This window comes from Lissotriton helveticus, chromosome 11 (genome assembly GCF_964261635.1).
Source record: "Lissotriton helveticus chromosome 11, aLisHel1.1, whole genome shotgun sequence".
In the NCBI taxonomy this organism is placed as follows: domain Eukaryota; kingdom Metazoa; phylum Chordata; class Amphibia; order Caudata; family Salamandridae; genus Lissotriton; species Lissotriton helveticus.
This window is the reverse complement of record NC_136072.1, coordinates 724347814-724369276: the sequence shown is the minus strand read 5'-3', so window position 1 is coordinate 724369276 and position 21463 is coordinate 724347814. Positions and strand designations below refer to the sequence as shown.

Genomic DNA, 21463 nt, shown 5'->3' with positions numbered 1-21463 from the left:
TTTGGCTATTCCTACCTTGAATTGCATCCCGTACATAGATTACACGGTAGGCTAGATATGTTGCAAGGTAGCTGAACTGCTCCTTTTGGGACCAGGGCTAGAATTTCAGCCTAGGCATTTAACGGCGAATCACAAACCCCCCCTCTATCTAAAAATGCAAATATATTAAATGCAATTGTAAATTGTAATGCAATTGTGTAATTCAAAGATGTCAATCCTCACTTGATGTACATATTCATGTCTCACCTCTCAACACCCTTGTAACATACAGCACTCCATTGCTCACCATCCAGGATGACACTATAGTAATTAAAGTGCTAACATCTTTGGAAGATCTAACCTCCGAGAGTAAGTACACTGAAGTTCCTTCTACCTACTCCACTACACCCCACACAAATGCTCTTGAATACTAGCAGTCTGAGCTAACCTGTTTCCCACATACTCACCAGTGCATCAAATACAAGAAAGTCGTAGGTTTCGTTCCCAGACATCTCCATCATTATATTAAAAAGTGCATCGAGTGTGTCTTGAAGAAACTAGAAGACATTAAAAGGAAATATTAGGGTAAATGGCAGTTCATACGTTCAGGACATGCTGCAATGAGATGCCACACTCTCCAAATAGTGATGCAAGCAAATATTTACAAACTAACTATGGAATTTTATTAAGCAGCGAAGTTGGTATCAGATAAGCTTGGCATCACTTATGGCGGCTGTCATTTATCAAACACAGAAAAGGTGATGAGAAGGATGAGTTGGAATGTTACCTCAAGCATTTGCGAGTGGTTAGACTTATTGCAAGCATTCTTCCCACTACACTTTTGTATGTTTACGGTCAACTTGAGGGCTCGGATCAAGAATACAGATTCATTGACACTTTTCACGGATGGGACAGAAGGGTGTCTAATTTTTTCAGGTCAGGCGGAATTAAAGTTGACGTAAAATGTGTCTTAAATCTGTTCCGATTACTGAGTTTTTAGGTTCTAGATCAAAATTTAAAGCTCCAGTCCTCTCGCACTGTAAAATAGATCTACATGGTTTATCCTTCAGTTCTCTTATCAATCTCAACTACCCTCATGTGCTCAATCCTTATTTAGCACTGAGTCACCTCACATTTCTTTAAGCATGTCCAGGATGCATGTAAGACTTAAGTACAGCTTAACAATACAGCATAACCTACTGTGTTTACAAAAACTGAAATAAAGAAAGCAGAAAGGCAATGTAGTCACCAGTAGCAACTTTTATACGTTTTTTTACGAAATTGTGGGAACATGAGGCACATTGAGGCAACATCAGACAATGGGCTTTATCAACAAAATAACTGATGCAGTAAAATCCACAGCAAAGCGCTCCTGTGTGCCCAAGACCCTTCTCTCATATACATCCAATGCATGTTATACACTTATCTCCTGAATATGGAAAACAGGCTAAAAATACTACACAGCTGTATCAGAGTAGAAGATGGTGGGTGGCACTTGTAAATGAAAGCAATGCAGAGTAACCTTTGAAATGTAGTATTTGAAATGACTTGCATTCATAGTGAATCATTTACAGAATACATGTTGGGTGGGCAAATGTCTTCTGCGTAAATCTCAGAACTAGGGACGCACTCTAAAAATAATCATAAAAGTTACTTTTACAGGCATCACAAACCCATCAAGGGAGAAGTACACCATTTATTTCATGGACAAGAGTACAGGAGGCTCCTTCCTATTAGAAAGCAAATTGGAAGAATTCCCATAAGGGCAACAAATTTAACTAATATTGTTCAGTCAATGTGAAATAATACAAAATGGGCTTTGAAATATATACTTGTGCTGAGAACCACAGAGGCAAGGTAAGAATATAGTGAGACACATTGGTTGGTTAATATAAAAATGAGATACACCAGCACCAGAAAACCTATTATAACAGAATATTAACTTGCCAATGAAAATATTGTTTTAGTCCACAAGAAGTGGTGTATTGAGCTTATCGAGATTCAAGGGGTGATATATGAACACCTCACCACAGAGAAAGTCGTAGGTTCAGAAAAAAAGTTTGTCCACAAGAGAAACTCAAAGCTCAGGTTTATTTAACTAAATGGTCTGCTTATGGCAGGAACCATGTGGAGGAATTTGTTGAAGTGTATACACCTCTGTGGCAGCTGTCAAGTGGTCTTTGGTATAACAAAAATTGCAAATGCATAATAATTACATAAATCGATTCTGCACGTAGACGTGGCATAAACCAGTTGGCTGCCTGTCACACATACAGCGGGCATGACTCCTATGGAAGGAAAGACAAGGATTACAACATCTTGGAATTCCTAAGGCCTTGAGACAAAATGAATCAGAAAACAGACTACATCACCTTCAGTCCGGTTACAAGGGGAACTGAAGGAACTGAGGTATAAGATGAGGAGTAGGACACATGGAGCAAGTCAGGGGATAAATGGGGAAAACCACTTAATTGTGATGGACTTCATTCCTTTAACTAGCTTAGCTCAAGCCAAGCAGTGACCAGTGATAAAGAATTCATATGAGCTTGACATAGGAATTAGCACATTTTTTGATGTTAAAAGCATGCATGACACTCCTTTCACCTTTACAATCTCACCACCGTCCACATCCATGAGCTTCCGCAGGTTGTGTGTGATATTTTGAGAGTTGGAGCGCCAGTTCAGGAGACCCAACAAGTCAACTGTAAAAAGAAAATGTATAACAGTAGTCACACGGTGATGCATTTAGTGGAACAGCTCAACTCAGTTTGGGTACCTTCTAAACACTAATCCTTGAGAGTCTGAAAAATGAAGGTATCTATGGACTAATCAATTTGGTGATCATATATGACAATTAGAGGAAGGATTTTGGAATTATTACTTATGGAATAATTATATTAGTTTTTATTTAATCTAACTGGACACACTAAGTTATTGTTACTTAGCATCTGGGCTAGGCATAGTCTATATTTTATATACAGATTTGACTCACTTTTTGACACTGTCTATTCAAACATGCAAACTCTTTTCATTCTGTAGACATTTTCTTTCACTTAACATCTACTCTTCGTTCTGTCATCATATTTGATAGCTAAGAAAGGTTCAAAGCCTGTTTTTAGATACAGGTAAAGAAAAATTGTGCTTCATTTAAACTGGAGTTGTTATAAACCAAATAAGTTGGAAACAAAGCATCAGAATGTCTACATGACCTCGTAAATGCTACAAAAAATAAAAAATGAATGCCTTTGGCATCCTATGCTGCGAATGTCTAAATGTGTTGTCCCATAAGTTTAGGTTCAATTTATGAAGCAGAATTTTTTATCTGTAAATAAGTTACATCAAGTCAAGTCAAAATTTGTATAGCGCACTACTCACCCAGAGGGTCTCAAGGCGCTTGAGGGAGGGGGGGGGGGGGGTGCGTTACTTATCGAATATCCAAGTTTTTAGTTGTTTTCTGAAGGAGAGGTGGTTCTGTGTAAGGCGGAGGAGGGTGGGGAGGGAATTCCAGGTTTTGGCCGCTAAGTAGGAGAAGGATCTTCCCCCCATGGTGGATCTTTGGATGCGAGGAATTACGGCGAGGGCTTGATTGGACGATCGTAGTTGGCGGGTGGGGGTGTAAAAGGTCAGGCGCGTGTTGAGGTATTTGGGTCCTAGGTCGTAGAGGGCTTTGTGTGCGTGGGTGAGGAGACGGAACGTTTTTCTCTTGTTGACGGGGAGCCAGTGGAGGTCTCTTAGGTGACCGGAGATGTGAGCTTGGCGGGGGATGTCTAGGATGAGTCTGGCTGAGGCGTTCTGGATACGTTGGAGTTTGTTCTGTAATTTGGCTGTGGTTCCGGCGTAAAGGGTGTTTCCGTAGTCCAGTCGGCTTGTGACCAGTGCATGGGTGACCGTCTTTCTTGTTTCGGTGGGGATCCAACAGAAGATTTTTTTGAGCATACGTAAGATGTTGAAGCATGATGATGAAATGGCGTTGACTTGTTTGGTCATCGAGAGTGAGGAATCCAGGATGAAGCCCAGGTTACGTGCGTGGTCCGTTGGTTTGGGTGCGTTGCCCAGGGCCGGTGGCCACCCATGAGTCGTCCCAAGCGGAGGGGGATGATCCTAAGATGAGGACTTCCGTTTTGTCCGAGTTCAGTTTTAAACGGCTGTTCTTCATCCACTCGGCTACTTCTTTCATTCCTTCCTGTAGGTTGGTTTTGGCGGTGTTTGGGTCTTTGGTCAGGGAGAGGATCAGCTGTGTGTCGTCTGCGTAGGAGATGATGTTGAGGTTGTGTTGGCGCGCGATGGATGCGAGGGGACTCATGTATACGTTGAAAAGGGTGGGACTGAGTGATGATCCTTGTGGTACGCCGCAGATGACTTCGGTGGCTTCCGATTTGAAAGGGGGGAGGCGGACTCTCTGGGTTCTTCCGGCGAGGAAGGGGATGATCCAGTTCAATGCTTTTCCTTGTATTCCGACGTTGCTGAGGCGTTGTATAAGGGTGCTATGACAGACTGTGTCGAAGGCTGCGGAGAGGTCCAGTAGGATGAGGGCAGCTGTTTCTCCGTTGTCCAGTAGAGTTCGAATGTCGTCTGTTGCTGCGATGAGGGCGGTCTCGGTGCTGTGTTTGGCTCGGAAGCCGGACTGTGAGGGGTTGAGGGAGCCGTTGGATTCGAGGAAGGCGGCGAGCTGACTGTTGACGGTTTTCTCAATGACTTTGGCAGGGAATGGGGGGTAGTTCTTAAGTTCAGTGGGGTCTACTGTGGGTTTCTTCAGGAGGGCGCTGAGTTCGGCATGTTTCCAGCTTTCCGGGAAGGTAGCGGAGTTGAGGGAGCAGTTGATGACATCTCGGAGATGGGGTGCGATAATGGAGTCTGCTTTGTTAAAAATGTGGTGGGGAAATGAGTCTGTTGGCGATCCGGAGTGGATGGAGTTCATCAAGCGGATGGTGTCTTCAGTGGTGATTGGGTTCCAGGCGCAAAGGTTGTTGGAGGGGGGTTTTTGTTCGGAGGTGGGTGGGGTGGATTGGTTGCCAAAGCTGTTATGTATGTCAGCGATTTTGTCGTGGAAGAACGAGGCTAGAGAGTCGCAGAGGTCTTGAGAGGGAGTGATGTCGTTGGTGCCGGCGGTGGGGTTGGTAAACTCTTTGACGATGTTGAATAGTTCCTTGCTGTTGTGGGCGTTGTTGTCGAGTCGATCCTTGAATGCTGATTTCTTGGTGGATCGGATCAGCTGGTGGTGTTTGCGGGTGGCGTTCTTGAAGGTGGCCAGGTTGTCAGTGGTTGGGTTCTTTCGCCAGGCTTTCTCGAGGGTGCGACAGAACTTCTTGGATTTCTTAAGGTCGTCATTGAACCAGGGGGCTTTTTTGCTACCTTGTTTGAATTGATGGTTTTTGAAGGGTGCTAATTCGTCAGCGCTATGGGTGATCCATTGTGTGAGGTTGGTGGCAGCTTGATTAGGGTCCAATGATTTGGCAGGAGGGTTTTGGTAAAGCGATGTGAAGAGCTGGTCGGTGGTAATTTTGTTCCAGTTTCTGCGGGGGATTGGTTGTGGGTGGATGTGGGTCGTGGTCTTTTTGTAGTTGAAGTGAATGCAGCTGTGGTCCGTCCAATGGAGTCCTGTGGCGTGATTGATGGTGATGTGTTTGCTGGAGGAGAAGATTGGGTCGAGCGTGTGGCCGGCGTAATGGGCGGGGGTGTCAACAAGTTGTTTGAGTCCGAGATTGGCGAGGTTGTCCAGAAGGGTGGTGGTGTTGCTGTCGTTGTTCTTTTCCAGGTGGAAGTTGAGGTCTCCCAGTAGAATGTAGTCCTCGGAGGGGAGGGCGTGTGGGCTGATGAAGTCAGTGATGTCTTCGCTGAATTGTGTGCGGGGTCCTGGGGGTCTGTATATGAGGGTACCTCTGAGTGTGGTCTTAGGGTCGGTGTGGATCTGAAAGTGAAGGTGTTCGGCGGCTGCGAGGTTGTCGTCGGAACTGGTCGTGATGCGGATGGAGTTCTTGTGGACGATGGCGATGCCTCCTCCTGTTTGGTTGATGCGGTCCTTTCGGATGATTTTGTAGCCGTCTGGGATGGCTATGGCGATGTCGGGCGCTGAAGAGGCGTTCATCCAGGTTTCTGTGAGAAAGGCGACGTCCGGCGTTGTGGTGTCTAGTAGGTTCCATAGTTCAGTTGCGTGTTTATGGACTGAGCGGGTATTGAGCAGGATACACTTAAGGTAGTTAATGTCGGAGCTCTGTTTGGGGTTTGTGGATTTGGTGTGGGTCCTGATGCAGTTGAACTTGCAGGAATGGCAGGTGAAGGGCCCATGGGTGTGTCTTGGGGCGGCTTGGTAGCAGTCTGGGAGACGGCCGGAATTGAGTGCTGAGAGGGTAGCGGTATCGTACGTTATGCGGGTGGAGGGGATTTTGCGGGGGCCAGGGGGTCTTACCTATGGCGCACCTTCGGCGCGCATGGGGCGCGTCCGCTGCGCGTGAACGCTGCGCGTAAGCTGTTCTGACGTAAGTGGATAGTGCGGGGGCGGAGCGAGGGAGGGGCAGCTGGGAGGCGGGAGCGGGGTGGAGAGATGGGCTGGGAGGCACAACAACAAGATGGCAGCAAAACAAAAGTGAAACAGGACGAGATTGGGGCACAAGCAGGACTGTCGCTATTATGTGGGCAGAGGCACCGGCACAATCAGGCACAAATTAAAAGAGCAAGCAATGCGGACTTTGCAATATAGCGCTACGAGGTCAGATAGGCACAATTGTAAATACACGCAATGTGGGCTATGCAAAAAAGCGTTACGCTATAATAATAATAATAATAATATTAATCCACATTTGTAAAGCGCACAATCACCCGTAAGGGTCTCTAGGCGCTGGGGGCCGTCGGGAAGATTAAGCGAGATATTGCCCAGAGTCACATGGTGCCGCCGGAGCCGGGGATCGAACCCTGATCCCCAGATTCCAGCGTCAGTCGCCCTGGTCGCGGCGCCATTAATCTGGCACTACTACAATTACAATTGTTGAAAGCAGAGCACAATTAGGAATTTGCAGCAAAGAGCGGTGAAGCGGTAAAGCGCTACGATACCAGGTGGTGGCCAGGGAGTGTGGGGAGCGACCGCTTCTGCACGAGTCAGGGCGGTCACAGCGCTGGAGTCTACGAGTCTGTTCTTAAGTTTCAGTGGGAGGGAGGGGCCTTAGGGGCCAAATGCCCTGATAGCAGTGACAGTAAGCTTGTCCGGAATACAGAGCAGTCTCCATGAACACTAGACCAATTTGCAGAGACTTGTAGCATATGTGATGGTAAGTTTAGTGATATACACTGGCTACAGGAACTGGGCTGAGAATGCAGACTCTTCTCATAAAGTTCTCTAGATGATAATGAAGAATGAATATGGGCTTTTAGATAACCCTTGCAGAAAGTATATGTCTATAATTGCCCTGACTCTTCCTCAAGACTATCAATGCTCAGTGATGTACCAGTATATGAAGAAATGTCTTTTAATAAAGGTAATTTCTCAGACACCTGATTTCTAAATAACTTCCTTTACTACATCTTCACTATGAACTCTACCATTACTTTTCTGCTGAAAAATATATGCCTCTGCTGTAGTTTACAATCTGGGTTTTACACCATGCACCATTTTAGTTGCCCATATTTAGACTGTCACAAGCTTTATTTAGCCATACAGAGATTAATTCTCCAGAACTGGATACAAAATCCAGATTGGACCTTTTCCAATGACATATGTGGTGGTAACAAATCATGTCATGGTTATACCCTTTTGAATACACCCCAACATCCTATTCCGTTTCCAAAACTGGAGTAAAGTTAGGTTATTATAGTTTTTAATTAATCCACATCCAGCTGCAATGGCAAGGTGGTATCACTATTTCTCAAACATGCACATTTGAGGTGGCTGTCCTAAGACTAAGTGGATATGATTCCTCTGCGAAGACGTACCAGAAAACTCCCATCCTCCCCAAGTCAAACTCTTGAACGGACCCAGGTATGCAGTCTTGCTTCTGGAACATCAGTATTGAGGGCCCTGCTGCTGCTTATGAATTATATACAATACATACACCTTTAAACTTGCATGTCCTCCCCACTGTAATTTACAGCCTACACACATAAATAAAGCATTCAGCTGCATCTGAATCAGCTGTAAGGAATATGCTACTTACCAGTATGCATCTGTTCTTGGCATAGAGGGCCTGCAGAGTGGTACATTTATGAATAGATCGCCATCTGGTGTTGGGCTCGGATGATTGCACTTGTTTTTCTCTTGGAGAAGTCTTTTGTCGTCACGAGATCGATGACTCCTCCTTTGGGTGCTAGTGCGCATGGGCATCGGCTCCATCCTTAGATTGTTTTGCCATAGTAGGGTTAGATGGAGTAGTGTAATAGAATACAGAAAGAGATGCCCATGTAAGTGTATCTAAATAAGATAATGTTGGGACAGACACAGGTTTCCGGGGAGGCAGGGAGGGCATGTACCACTCTGCAGCCCTCTATGCCAAGAACAGATGCATACTGGTAAGTAGCATATTCCGTTCGAGGCATATGGGCTGCAGATGGTACATTTATGAATAGACTATACAGCAGTTACCTCCCTAGCGGTGGTCACCCGTGTCTGTCGCAACCGTTTGAAATAGTTTTTAATACAGCTTGGCCCACTCTGGCTTGTTGTGTAGCCTGCACATCAACACAGTAGTGTTTTGTGAAGGTATGTGGTGTAGACCAAGTTGCTGCTCTGCATATGTCAACTAGGGGAATGTTTCCTAAGAATGCCATAGATGCCCCTAGTTTACGTGTAGAATGAGCTCTAGGAGGAACAGTTAATGTTCTCTTTGCTTTTATGTAACATATTTGTATACATCTTACAATCCATCTGGCAATGCCTGCTTTAGCGATAGGATCGCCCTTATGTGTTGGGGAAAACGCTACAAATAGTTGTTTAGTTTTCCTGAAATTTAGTGCTCTTTCTATGTAGTACAATATTGCCCTTTTGACATCTAATGTATGTAGGGCCCTTTCTGCTACAGTCTGTGGTTCTGGGAAAAAGACTGGTAGTTCCACTGGTTGATTGATGTGAAATGCTGAAATTACTTTAGGCAAGAACTTTGGGTTTGTTCTAAGAACCACTTTATTCTGGTGTAACTGTAGGAATGGTTCTTGTATTGTCAATGCCTGTAATTCGCTTACTCTCCTGAGGGATGTAATGGCTATAAGGAAGGCCACCTTCCATGTAAGGAATTGTATTTCACACCTATGCATAGGTTCAAAAGGTGGTCCCATTAGTCTGGTGAGTACTATGTTGAGATTCCAGACCGGGGAAGGTGGCAATCTTGGTGGAATGACTCTTTTGAGGCCTTCCATGAAGGCTTTGATTGCTGGCACTCTAAACAGGGATAGATGTTGCCTGTTTTGTAGGTACGCTGCTATAGCTGCTAGATGTACTCTAATAGATGTGTAAGCAAGATTACATTGCTGTAAGTGTAATAAGTAGCAAATAATATTTTTTGTTGATACGTCCAGAGGTTTGATGTTATTACTGGTACAGTATACAGCAAACCTTTTCTACTTCGCTGCATAGAATGCTCTGGTGGTGGGACGTCTTGCCTGCTTAATGATCTCCATACAGTTTGGAGGTAGATCTAAGTATCCAAATTCTAAGATTTCAGGAGCCAGATCGCTAGGTTCAGTTGTTTGGGATCTGGGTGCATTATTTCTCCATGGTTCTGTGTAAGGTGCATGGGTAAAATTCGTAGCTTTTGGTGTGGCACCTGTGAGAGTTGCAGGAGCGTGGTGAACCACGGCTGTCGTGCCCACGTGGGTGCTACTAATATCATGGTCATCGAGTGTTGTTGCAGCTTTCGAACCACTAATGGGATTAGTGGGAGAGGGGGAAAAGCGTATGCAAATTTGTTGGACCAGTTTATCCATAACGCATTGCCCTGCGACAGGTGGTGTGGGTACCTGGATGCGAAGCTTTGGCATTTTGCGTTCTGATGAGTGGCAAAGAGATCTATCTCTGGTTGTACCCATCTTTGGAAGAATGGCTGCAGTATTTGGTGGTGCAGTTCCCATTCGTGTATTTGTTCTGACTGTCTGCTTAAGATGTCTGCTATCTGATTTTGAACTCCTGGTAGGTGTTCGGCTAATAGATAGATGTTTTGAGGAATGGCCCATCTCCAAATTTCCTGCGCTAGTCTGGATAGTTGGAGAGAGTGCGTCCCCCCCCTGTTTTTGAATATAATACATTGCTGTCATGTTGTCTGTTATGATCAGGACTGCTTTGTTGAGAATGTGCATTTGAAAGGCTTTTAATGCTAGAAACACTGCTAGTAGTTCTAGATGATTGATGTGCAGTCTTTTTTCCTGTACACTCCATCTTCCCTGTACTGTATATTTCTCCGTATGCGCTCCCCATCCGGTGAGCGATGCATCCGCTGTTATTATCACCTGTGGAATTGGTTCTAGGAACGACCGCCCCTTGGAAATATTTGTTGTGTTCCACCACTTTAGAGAGGGTGTGTGCGGTCGTCTACCAACACCAGATCTGTAATCTGTCCTTGAGCCTGATTCCACTGTATCGCTAAGCATTCTTGCAGTGGACGCATTTGTAGTTTGGCATATGGTATTAGCAGTATGCAGGATGACATCATCCCTAATAACTGCATGAACACTCGCGCTGTTAGTGAGTGTTGTGGTTGAAATCTTTGAATGAATGTAAGCATTGTTTGAGTCCTGACTGGATTGGGGTATACTTTGACTTTTTCTGTGTCTATAGTAGCCACTAGATATTGTTGAACCTTGTTTGGTTGCAGTTGGGATTTTGTGTAGTTCAGCGTAAACCCTAGCTGGTGCAGCAACTGAATTGTCTTTGAGTGCTTTGAAGACATTCTTCTTGTGACTTGGCTTTTATTAGCCAGTCGTCCAAGTAAGGGAAGACATGTATTTGTTGTCTTCTTAGGTGAGCTGCAACCACTGCTAGGCATTTTGTGAACACTCTTGGCGCTGTTGTGACCCCAAATGGAAGGACTTTGAATTGATAATGTTGTCCTTCTACAACAAACCTGAGGTATTTCCTGTGGGCTTTGTGAATTGGGATATGAAAGTAAGCGTCTTTTAGATGCAGTGTAGAAAGAAAGTCCCCTTTCTTCAGTAAAGGAAGTACTTGTTGGAGCGTGACCATGTGGAAATGTTCAGAATTTAAGTATGCATTGAGAGGTCTGAGGTCTAGTATTGGCCTTAGAGACCCGTCTTTTTGGGGGATTAAGAAGTATAGAGAGTATACTCCTGTTCCTTGTTGTTGTTGTGGAACCTTCTCTATGGCATGATTTCCTAGTAGAGATAGTACTTCTTGTTTTAACAGTGTTAGGTGATCTTGACTCATTGGACGCTGTTTGGGGGGGATGTTTGGTGGGGTAGCTGTGAGTTCCAGGTAATAACCATGTTGGATAATTTGTCTCACCCACCTGTCTGGCGTGATGTTTTCCCAGACAGGTAGGAACTGTGATAGGCGTCCCCCGAACGGTGTTATATGGTCTGGGGGGAGCTGTATGAAGTCACTGTTTTGGGGTTGGAGAGTTGCGGTTGTTGTTGTTTCCGCGACCTCTACCCTTGTTGTTGTTACCTCTGTAACTGCCTCTAGAATTACCTCTGGGTGATGTTGGTGTAAAAGAGGTTGGTTGCTGACTTGTATCTGTATTTTTGGATCCGCCTCTATAGGTGGACCTACGAAAGGAACCTCTTTGGGTTGGCTGTTGCAATGCTCCCATTGACTTAGCCGTTTTTTGTATCTTTTTTCATCTTTTCTAAGGCCTCATCTGTCCCTGAGCCGAAAAGTGTTTTCTCATCAAAAGGCTGGTTCAATAAGTATGTTTGTACCTCTTGTTTAAACCCTGAAACTCTGAGCCTTGCATGTCTTCTTAGCATGATGCTTGTGTTTATGGATCTTGCTGCAGTGTCTGCTGCGTCTAGGGCGCACTTAATGGAAGTATTAGTTATTATCTTCCCTTCTTGTATTAGCTGATCTGCCTTCTTTTGATGTTCTTTAGGGAGATGCATGATGAGTTTTTCTAACTCATCATAAGGAGCTCTGTCGTACCGTGCAAGTAGCGCTTGCGTATTAGCTATGCGCCAGCTGTTTGCCGCTTGGGATGCTACTCTTTTGCCAGAGGCATCTATTAACTTAGACTCTTTGTCTGGAGGCGGAGCTTCTCCTGTAGTTAATGAGTTTGCTCTCTTACGAGCGTTTGTGACCACTAGCGAGTCTAGAGGAATTTGTCCCTTGATAAATATTGGGTCCTTTGGGGCTGCCTTATATTTTTTATCAATTCTTGGGTTTAATACCCTAGCCCTCACCGGGTCTTTGAATATTTCTGATGTGTGATTGAGGAGACCCTTAAGCATTGGTAGTGTTCCTGATGTTCTTTGTGCAGCAGGTAGTGTTTCTAACAGGAAATCCTCTATTTGAGGTTCTGCATGTGGTTCTACCTTGTGGTATTTTGCTGCCCTATTAATTAGCTGTGCAAAACCTTTATTATCATCAGGTGGTGAAGGTTTTGAGGGATACAGTTCAGGGTCGTTATCATTATCTGACCCTACATTATAATCTTCCCATGGGTTTGCATCCTCTGGGACAGTGTCTTCATCATCCCTAGGATGTTCCCCCTCTCCCATGTCACTTTCTACATCTGTTATAGGTGTAGATGGGCGTGGTGTAAAAGGAATAGCTGGCAGAGTGTGAGGAAGAGGAGAAGAGGGTGTGTCTCTAGGCTGTGGAGAAAGGGGAGGAGTTGTATTTGTCCCCATTGTTCTCTTCTTAGGAGGAGGATTTCTGTCGTCCAACTGTTCATTCTTCCTCTTTTTAGGTAGTTCTGTCACTACCTTGCCAGTTTGTGGATCAATAAACAAAGTCTTTTGTTTGGGATCTGTTTGATGCTCCAGTGTCGGTACCGAAGTTTTTGGTTCCGAAAGGTGCTTTTTCTTCTGACTGTCCATTTGTGTTTTCGGCACCGAAAGTTTATTCGAATCCGATATTTTCGGTGTCTAGGACGTTTTCGACGTCGAAGCATGTTTCGGTTTTGACATGGAATGTTTCGACTTCGAGCTTTCCTTTGTATGGAGCTTCGGTGTCGATGTCGAGGTGGGCCGTTTCTCGGATCCAACATGGTGGGAGACCGAGTGTTTCGGTTTCGTTGCCGGGCCCGAAGGCGGGGCGTCGGAAACTTTTTTCGGTTGTCTGACCGGGCTCGAAGGCGGGGTCGACACCGTGCGGGGTCGGTTCTTTGGTAAGGGGACGTTGTCACTCACGGTTTGATGAACGTCGATTTCTTTGACGTCAGACTCGTCCGCTCCCGACCCCGCCTCATCCTCCCTCTTCTTCTTCCTCTTCGGGGTGCTGGTCCTCGAACAGCTCCGGGATTGCCTGTGACTGCATTCTCGACACCTCGTGTCTTCGGGCTCGACGGTTTCTAATCGTAGACTTGGAGGAGAATGCCGTGCAGGCTTCACAGTCCCTGGATTCGTGTTCAGGGGATAAGCAGAGGTTACACACTTCGTGTAGGTCCTTGTGTGGAAACTTAGCACCACACGTTGGACATTTCTTGAATGGAGTCCTTTCCATGGACTCCGGGCTGGACTACGTTGAGATGGGCCTCCTGTTCTCGTCGACGTAGCAGTTGGAAATCGTGTTGTTGACGTCGAAGCGCGTCGAAATGGAAATGTACTCGCGCTCGATAACAATACCGTCGAATTGGAAAGGGAATACGCGCCGAAATATAACTTTTTTGTCGAAGTCGATCCGGAGCGCTTCGATCCTCATCCGAACCCGATGCGAAAAAAACAATCTAAGGATGGAGCCGATGCGCATGCACACTAGCACCCAAAGGAGGAGTCATCGATCTCGTGACGACAAAAGACTTCTCCAAGAGAAAAACAAGTGCAATCATCCGAGCTTAACACCAGATGGCGATCTATTCATAAATGTACCATCTGCAGCCCATATGCCTCGAACATTGCATTACTGGCAATCCCAGGTAAATCTCCGTCAAAGTTTATGCAACATTATTCGGCCACTTTAAGATCATCTGACAAGGGAATATCAAGTTCCTAACAATGTTTTGTTACCTTTAGCTCCACAGACCCTAACATACTGCTCCCCAGATTTCTGTGCCCTAAGAGCATTACTTTCCACTTGTCTGCATCTAATTAATGATTTTACAGCAAGGATAATGTTACTTACCCAGTAAGCCTTTTTTCTTGGCTTGTAGAGCTTTAGATTCACATGCTTTGCATACACCCGCCATCTAGTGTTGGGTCTGGATGTTTGCAAGTTGTTTTTATTCTAGGAAGTCTTTCCAGTCACGAGGTAGGTGCCTCATCCTTTCAGTGATAGTGTGCTTGGGCATCGACTCTATTGTTAGATTATTTTCACACAGAGGGTGAGAATGGAGTTAGAAAGCAAAGAATAGAGATGTCATGTGTATGTATATATAGTAAGAGAGAGAACTGCAACAGGTACAGGTACCCGGAGAGGCGGGTGGGCACATGTGAATCTACAGCTCTACATGCCAAGAACAGATGATTACTGGGTAAGTAACATTATCCATCCGAGGCATGCGAGTTGTAGATCACATGCTTTGCCTAGATTATACAGCAGTATTCTCCCAATGTATAACCTGTAGCTGTTGGAGTTGTCTGAAATAGTGTTCAAAGTACTGCCTGGCCCACATTAGCTTGTTGTCTCCCTAACACATCTACAACATAGTGTTTGGTGAATGTGTGAGGTGTAGACCATGTTGCAGCTTTACAAATGTCAACTATTGGGATGTTTCCTAAGAAAACCATAGCAGCCCCTATTTTGCGGTTGGAATGCACTATAGGGGGTATTATTAATGCTCTCTTTCTCTTTGCTTTTGCATAACAAGTTTGAATGCATTTAACAAGCCATCTGGCAAAACCTGTCTTGGATATGGGATTGCCCTTGTGTGGTGGTGCAAAAGCAACAAAAAGTTGTTTAGTCTTATGAAATGATTTTGTTCTTTCAATGTAATATAAAAAGGCTCTTATGATTCCACAGAATCAGGTTGAGGAAAGAATACCGGTAATTCAACTGATTGATAGAAATTTGGGGTTAGTACGAAGAACCCCTTTATCGCTGTGAAGATGGAAAAAGGTTCTTCTATAGTAAGTGCCTGTAGTTCACCTACTCTCCTCAGTGAAGTGATAGCAATGAGGAAAGCAGTTTTCTAGGAGAAACTGTGGCTCACATTTAAGCATGGGTTCAAAAGGTGGGCCCATTAATCTTGTGAGGACTATCTCAAGATTCCACACTGGAGCAGGTGGAAGTCTTGGTGGTATAACTATTATGAGTCCTTCCACGAATGCTTTGAATACTGGCACTCCGAAAAGCGATAAATGTTGCCTATTTTGTAGATAAGCAGCTTTTGCAGCGAGATGTAGTTGGATAGAAGTGTAAGCTAATCCTGACTGTTGCAAGTGTAACAGGTAACAAATGATATTTTGTATTGAAGCATCAAGAGGATGGATGCTGTTATTGCCATAGATAACAAAAAGTTTAGTCTCTTGTCGTAGGTCTTCTGGTCTCTCTGATGATGTTCATACAGTCTGTGGTGGGAGATTTAGATAACCACTTCAGGAGCCAGATCGCGAGGTTCAGTTGTTTCGGATCTGGGTGTCTGATTTCTCCATGGCTCTGTGTAAGGAGCCTGGATGTGAGGTGCAGCTTTTGATGTGGAACTAGTGACACCTCCAACAGGGAGGTGAACCACGGTTGACGGGCCCATGTGGGAGCTACTAGGATCAGTGTGAGGGATGTTTGCCTGAGTTTCCGGACCACTAATGGAATGAGTGGGAGATGCAGAAAAGCGTAGGCAAATATCCCTGACCAGTTCATCCATAGTGCATTGCTTTTGGAGAGTGGGTTTGGGTACCTGGAGGCCAAGTTTGGGCATTTTGCGTTTTGGTATGTGACTAAAGATCTATTTGAGGAACTCCCAAACTTTGAAAGTATGGGAGGAGAACTTGAGGGTGAAGCTCCTATTCATGTATTTGCTGTCTCTGTCTGCTGAGGAGATCAGCAATCTGATTGTTCACTCCTGGGAGGTGTTCCGCTAGAAGATAGATTTTAGGGTGAATGGCCCACCTCCAAATGTCTTGGGCCAAGTGTGACAGTTGGAAAGACTGTGTCCCCCCTTGTTTTTGTATGTAATACAAAGCTGTCATGTTGTTGTAATGAACTAGGACATTTTTGCCGACTAGTGAGTCTGAAATGCTTTGAGCGCTAGAAAGACTGCTAGCAGCTCTAGATGGTTTATGTGGAGAGATTTTTGCTGTTGACTCCACAAGTCTTGCACTGTGTGGTGCTGAAGATGAGCCCCCCAGCCAGTGAGGGATGCGTCCGCTGATAGCATAGTCTGTGGAACTGGGTCTATGAAGGGCCGTTCTTTTAATACATTTTGTTGTTTCACCACTGCAGATGAGAATGGCTGCTTAGCAACAGAAGATCGGTTAACAGATTATCATTCCCAGTAGCTGCATACACAATGGAGCTTGAAGCGAGTGATTGGAGTGAAACTGGAGAACTAGCTTCTGAATGTTGCAGATTCTGGCTGCATTGGGAAAGGCCAGAGCCTTTTGAGTATCTAAAGTGGCTCCTAGGTAATTTTGAGTGTTAGAAGGTTGGATATGCGATTTAAACACATTGACTATAAACCCCAGTTGGTGCAGTAACTGTAGTGACCTGTGAGTATGTTGGAGACACTTTGGATACGTACTGGCTTTGATGAGCCAGTCGTCCAAGTAATGGAAGACATGAATGTGTTGTCTTCTTAGATGACCAGCGATTAATGCCAGACATTTTGTAAAGACTCTGGGAGCAGTGTAACTCAAAAGGGAGTACCTTGAACTGGTAATGTTGGCCCACTACCACAAATCTGACAAATTAGCGATGAGCTGGATGGATTGGAATATGAGAGTAGGCGTCCTTTAAGTCTAGAGTAGAGAGAGAGCACTTGTTTAAGTGTTACCAAGTGAAAATGGTCTGACTGTATGTAAATATTTACAAGATTGGTCTGAGAGAACCCTACTTTTTGGGTATGAGAAAGTAAAAGGAGTATACGCCCGACCCGTGGTATTGTAGTGTATTGGCTCTATAGCCGTTGACAGTTTGTGTGAACATGGAGGAATGTTTGGAGGATTGTTGGTAAACTCCAGGCAATAACCAGAACAGATCATTTCCAGTACCCATTTGTCTGTAGTTATGGACTGCCAGACAGGTAGGAAATGTGAAAGACGCCCCCTGAAAGGTGTTAAATGGTCGGGTCTGTAGGCAAGTCACTGTTTGGTTTTGGAGGGGGGAGGCACGTGTTTTGGAGCTTCTACCTCTACCTTTGCCATTGTTGCCTATGTAACCCCCTCTGAAGTAACCCTTAGAGGCAGAGGGTTTATTGTTGCCTTTGTAGGTGGTGGTGGCAGTATCTGAGGAAGTATTTTTGGACCCTACGCAGTAGAAGGAGCAACAAAAGGAACTACGTCCTGGGGTTAATTGAAGGGCTACTATAGATTTGGCCACTTCTGTGTCCTTCATTTTTTCTAGTGAGGAATCTACCACAGGGTCAAAGAGGTGCTCCTTGTTAAATGGTGTGTTCAGGATAGAAGTTTGAACCTCTGGTTTGAATCCAGAAATACATAACCAGGCATGCCTTCTTAAAAGGACGCTGGTGTTGACAGCTCTGGCTGCAGTGTCTGCAGCATCTAGGGCGCACCTAATAGAATTATTGGAAATGAGTTGTCTCTCCTGCACTAGGTCATGCGTCTTGGACTTGTGCTCATCAGGTAGGAATTGGAGCGCCTGCTCCATTTTATCCCAATGCGCCATGTCGTATCTAGCTAACAGTGCTTGTGTATTGGCGATGCGCCAAATGTTCACAGTCTGAGAGGCTACTCTTTTCCCCGAAGCTATCTAGCAGCTTAGATTCTTTGACCTGTTGTTTGTGAATTGGCCCTTTTGCATGCATTGGAAAATACCAAGGAATCCAATGGTAACTGCCCCTTTATGTATGCTGGATCTGATGGTGCTGGCTTATATTTCTGGTCTACCCTTGGGGTGAGGAAACGTGCCCTGTCGGGATCATTAAAAATATCGTCTACGTGTCTGATCATACTCTTGAGCATGGGTAGTGTGTGCGAGGACGTTTGTGTACTACTAAGAGTCTTGAAATGAAAATCCTCTTCCAGGGATTCCTTATGCAGCTGAACCCCATGGTAGTTACCAACTCTACCCAACAGTTCTACATATCCTACAATGTGGTCCAGGGGAGAAGGCTTAGTAGGGTATAGATCAGGATAATTCCCTGTGGGGGAATTGGTGTTGTAGTCTGACCAGGGGTCTGCGGGTATTGGCTCATTGTACCCAGCCCCATTCCCATCCCCATCATCTTGATCTTCAGGTGTACGTGGTGGTGAGTGCTCAGGTGAAATTAGTAATGGTCTACCCAACAGTTCTACATATCCTACAATGTGGTCCAGGGGAGAAGGCTTAGTAGGGTATAGATCAGGATAATTCCCTGTGGGGGAATTGGTGTTGTAGTCTGACCAGGGGTCTGCGGGTATTGGCTCATTGTACCCAGCCCCATTCCCATCCCCATCATCTTGATCTTCAGGTGTACGTGGTGGTGAGTGCTCAGGTGAAATTAGTAATGGTTGAAACTGAGGAGAAGGAGGTGATAGAAGAGGGGGAGGAGAAGGATTAGTACCAACATTTTTCCTTTTTAAAGGAATGTGGTAGACCTCTTCTGTCTCAGGTTTGAGTTTCATTGTCACCTTTGTGGTAATATTTCCAGTTGTTGGGTGAATATATAGCTCCAGCTGTTTCGAAACTGGATTGGAGGGCGGAGCATCGAAATGTTGTTCTTTGGATGGAATGGGCACATCCGTTTGTTTCGGTGGCGAAGGCTTCTGTGCCGGTGTTTTGGGTGCCGGGGTTTTGGATGCAGCGGATTTTGGATCCGAAGACGTTCTCGCGTTGAAGGGGGTGGAGTGGAGCCTGTCTTTGACTTCGATCCCGAAGGTTTCGGCTCAGTGCCCATATTATTACGGCTGTTTGGAGCCAGAAGGCTTTTGGGTATGTTTCGGTGCCGGGCGGGGCATCGGAAACATGTTCTCGGTGGCGACCATCGCCCGGAGGCAGGCGTTGGTCCGAAGCCTTCATCTTGGGCTGAGGTGAACTTTGGGGCAAGAGAGGATCTGTAGTTATGATACGCTGCCGTTGCAGGATGTCTTCGTCCCCCTCGGAGCCGGAGTCGAGATGGAGATTGGGTCTTGTTTCTCTTCAGCTCTCATAGCATCTCCGGCTTCTTGTTTTGAATCTTCTCCACAGAGGTCTGAATGGAACTTGTGTGTAGCCTCTGCATGTCGCGACATTGAGCCAGACGGTCGCAAAGCATTTTCTTTGATCGGAAAGCCTTACATGCATCGCAATCCTGTTCGCTGTGCTCTGGAGACAAGCACAGGTTGCACAGTTCGTGTGAGTCGGTGTGTGAAAACTTTGCGTGGCACCAAGGGCAGAATTTAAATGGAGTCTGTTCCATCTACTGAGAGGTGGACCGACGTGGGTAGGCCTGACGACCTTCCACAAGCTATCCAATCGAAAGAGGTTTTTCTCAGCAAATATGATATGCAGAGAATGGTATTACGCGATCAAAAACTCAAACGTTGAGGGCGAGTGTCTTGTGCACCAAGGCAAACTGGAGAAACTTTGTCGAACCGGAGTGCAGCAATTCACGTCCGAACCCGATGGCGGAAAAAACTATCTAACAATGGATTTGATGCCCATGCGCACTAACCCCGAAAGGAGGAGTCATCTACCTAGTGACTGGAAAGACTTCTTCGAAGAAAAACCACTTGCAAACATCCAGACCCAACACTAGATGGCAGAAGTATGTAAAGCATGTGATCTACAGCTCACATGCCTCGAACATGGTTCGTTCAGTTTATTATTATCTAATTTTAATATCTCCATTCTGTGCATTATCAGACCTTACTGCCACTAGAAATATAGATGTGTACCAATGGAATATCTGTTCGCAGCTAAACAAAATATTTAAAATCAAAGCTGCTTCTCTGCTGATGATATTCAAAATAAAGAAAATTTACTGATGAGGCAGTAAAAACACAGCTACCTTTGCAGAGGATACCTACCAACAATGAAACAAATTTGAGAGGCCCCAAACCTGTGCATAGGATGTTATCATTAAACTCACCATTCTGGGTTAGTTTTGTGGAACAGGTGAGGGTATAGATCAGGAAGCTGTCTTTGGTGGACACAAGGCTAGCTGAATGATGAGGACTCCTCAGCCACTGGCCCTCCTTCTCCTCCGATTCTTCTTTTGTGCCAGGGAACATCAGATAACACTTCACGTCATCCACTTTCTTGCTGTCACCCTGATGAAGATATCATAAAATTATTCTTGACATATGCTTCATGTAATAATGGAATGTGCCAAAAGGAAAGTGGGCTAAGTCAACAAAGTGTCCTGTCATTTACTATGTTCTACCAAAGACCTCCACTAGGCTTATCTTACAATAGTGAGGTAATTGGTGTTGGAAGATTTATTTTCTTTCTCACAGCCACTAAACTGGGCAAAATGGACTGACGAGTACTAAAAATAATGCAGGCAACAAATAAGTAAATAGGAGGCTGTACCTTTTAGAAAATTCCTCTCAAAGAGGCAAATACATGATTTATTTACTGGGGTGTGGCAGGCTGGAGATTCAGTGTGTGTGATAATTAAGAATAAAGAACACAACCATGGTTGGGTCCCAATGCACCCAACAGAAAATTGTTACAAGTAGACTGAAATCTCCAAACCATATATCCAATGTACACCTGTGTTAAATAATTATATTGAACTCTCTAGAAGGTAGAAAAAAGGTAGCCCTACCAATTACAAATGGTTCCTGGCAGGATGTTCCAAGCACTCAACTCCTATGGCCAAAACATCTGACTCAATTTTTCTCTTAAGTAACCAACAGAGTCGCAACCAGTGAACAAACGCTACCTTCAAAAATCTTCCAAAAAAACTGCTGTAAACAGGGCAAGGTTGGTCTGTATTACTGAAAATATAGTTTCACTCGGAAACCATGCTAGTTGAATAGCGTTCTCTTTCTTTTGGTGGACTTTAACTCTATGGGCAAACAAGAATGGGATAATCGCGAAATCTGACTAAGCCGACAACATTATTATAATGTTTTCAGGGCTAATCACTATAGGGATTTAGGGCTTGATAGAGGGCAAGGTGGCAAAAAGTCTAACGAAAATACTAAATCTGAAGAATCAGTGATGAAATCTCTTCCGCCTTCCGCCAGTGCATCTAATGCTACTGGTAAATTCCGCTATGGTAACAGCACTTTCTTCACAAATCAAAGGATATTCTCTTCCACTCAGCACTACATCAGACCTTCAGTATTTTCCATGAATCCATCCACTAACACA

At 44.9% G+C, this 21463-nt stretch overlaps 1 protein-coding gene across 1 annotated transcript in view; it reads right to left on the bottom strand.

The window, feature by feature from the left end:
- Positions 1–21463, bottom strand: part of DOCK5 (dedicator of cytokinesis 5) — an 852732-nt gene that overhangs the window by 372977 nt on the left and 458292 nt on the right. The window contains exons 18-20 of the mRNA XM_078666602.1: positions 20232–20412; positions 2584–2681; positions 447–536 (exon numbers count right to left, since the gene is read on the bottom strand). Of these exons, the coding sequence (XP_078522728.1) occupies positions 447–536; positions 2584–2681; positions 20232–20412 (369 nt within the window). The remainder of the gene's footprint in view (positions 1–446; positions 537–2583; positions 2682–20231; positions 20413–21463) is intronic.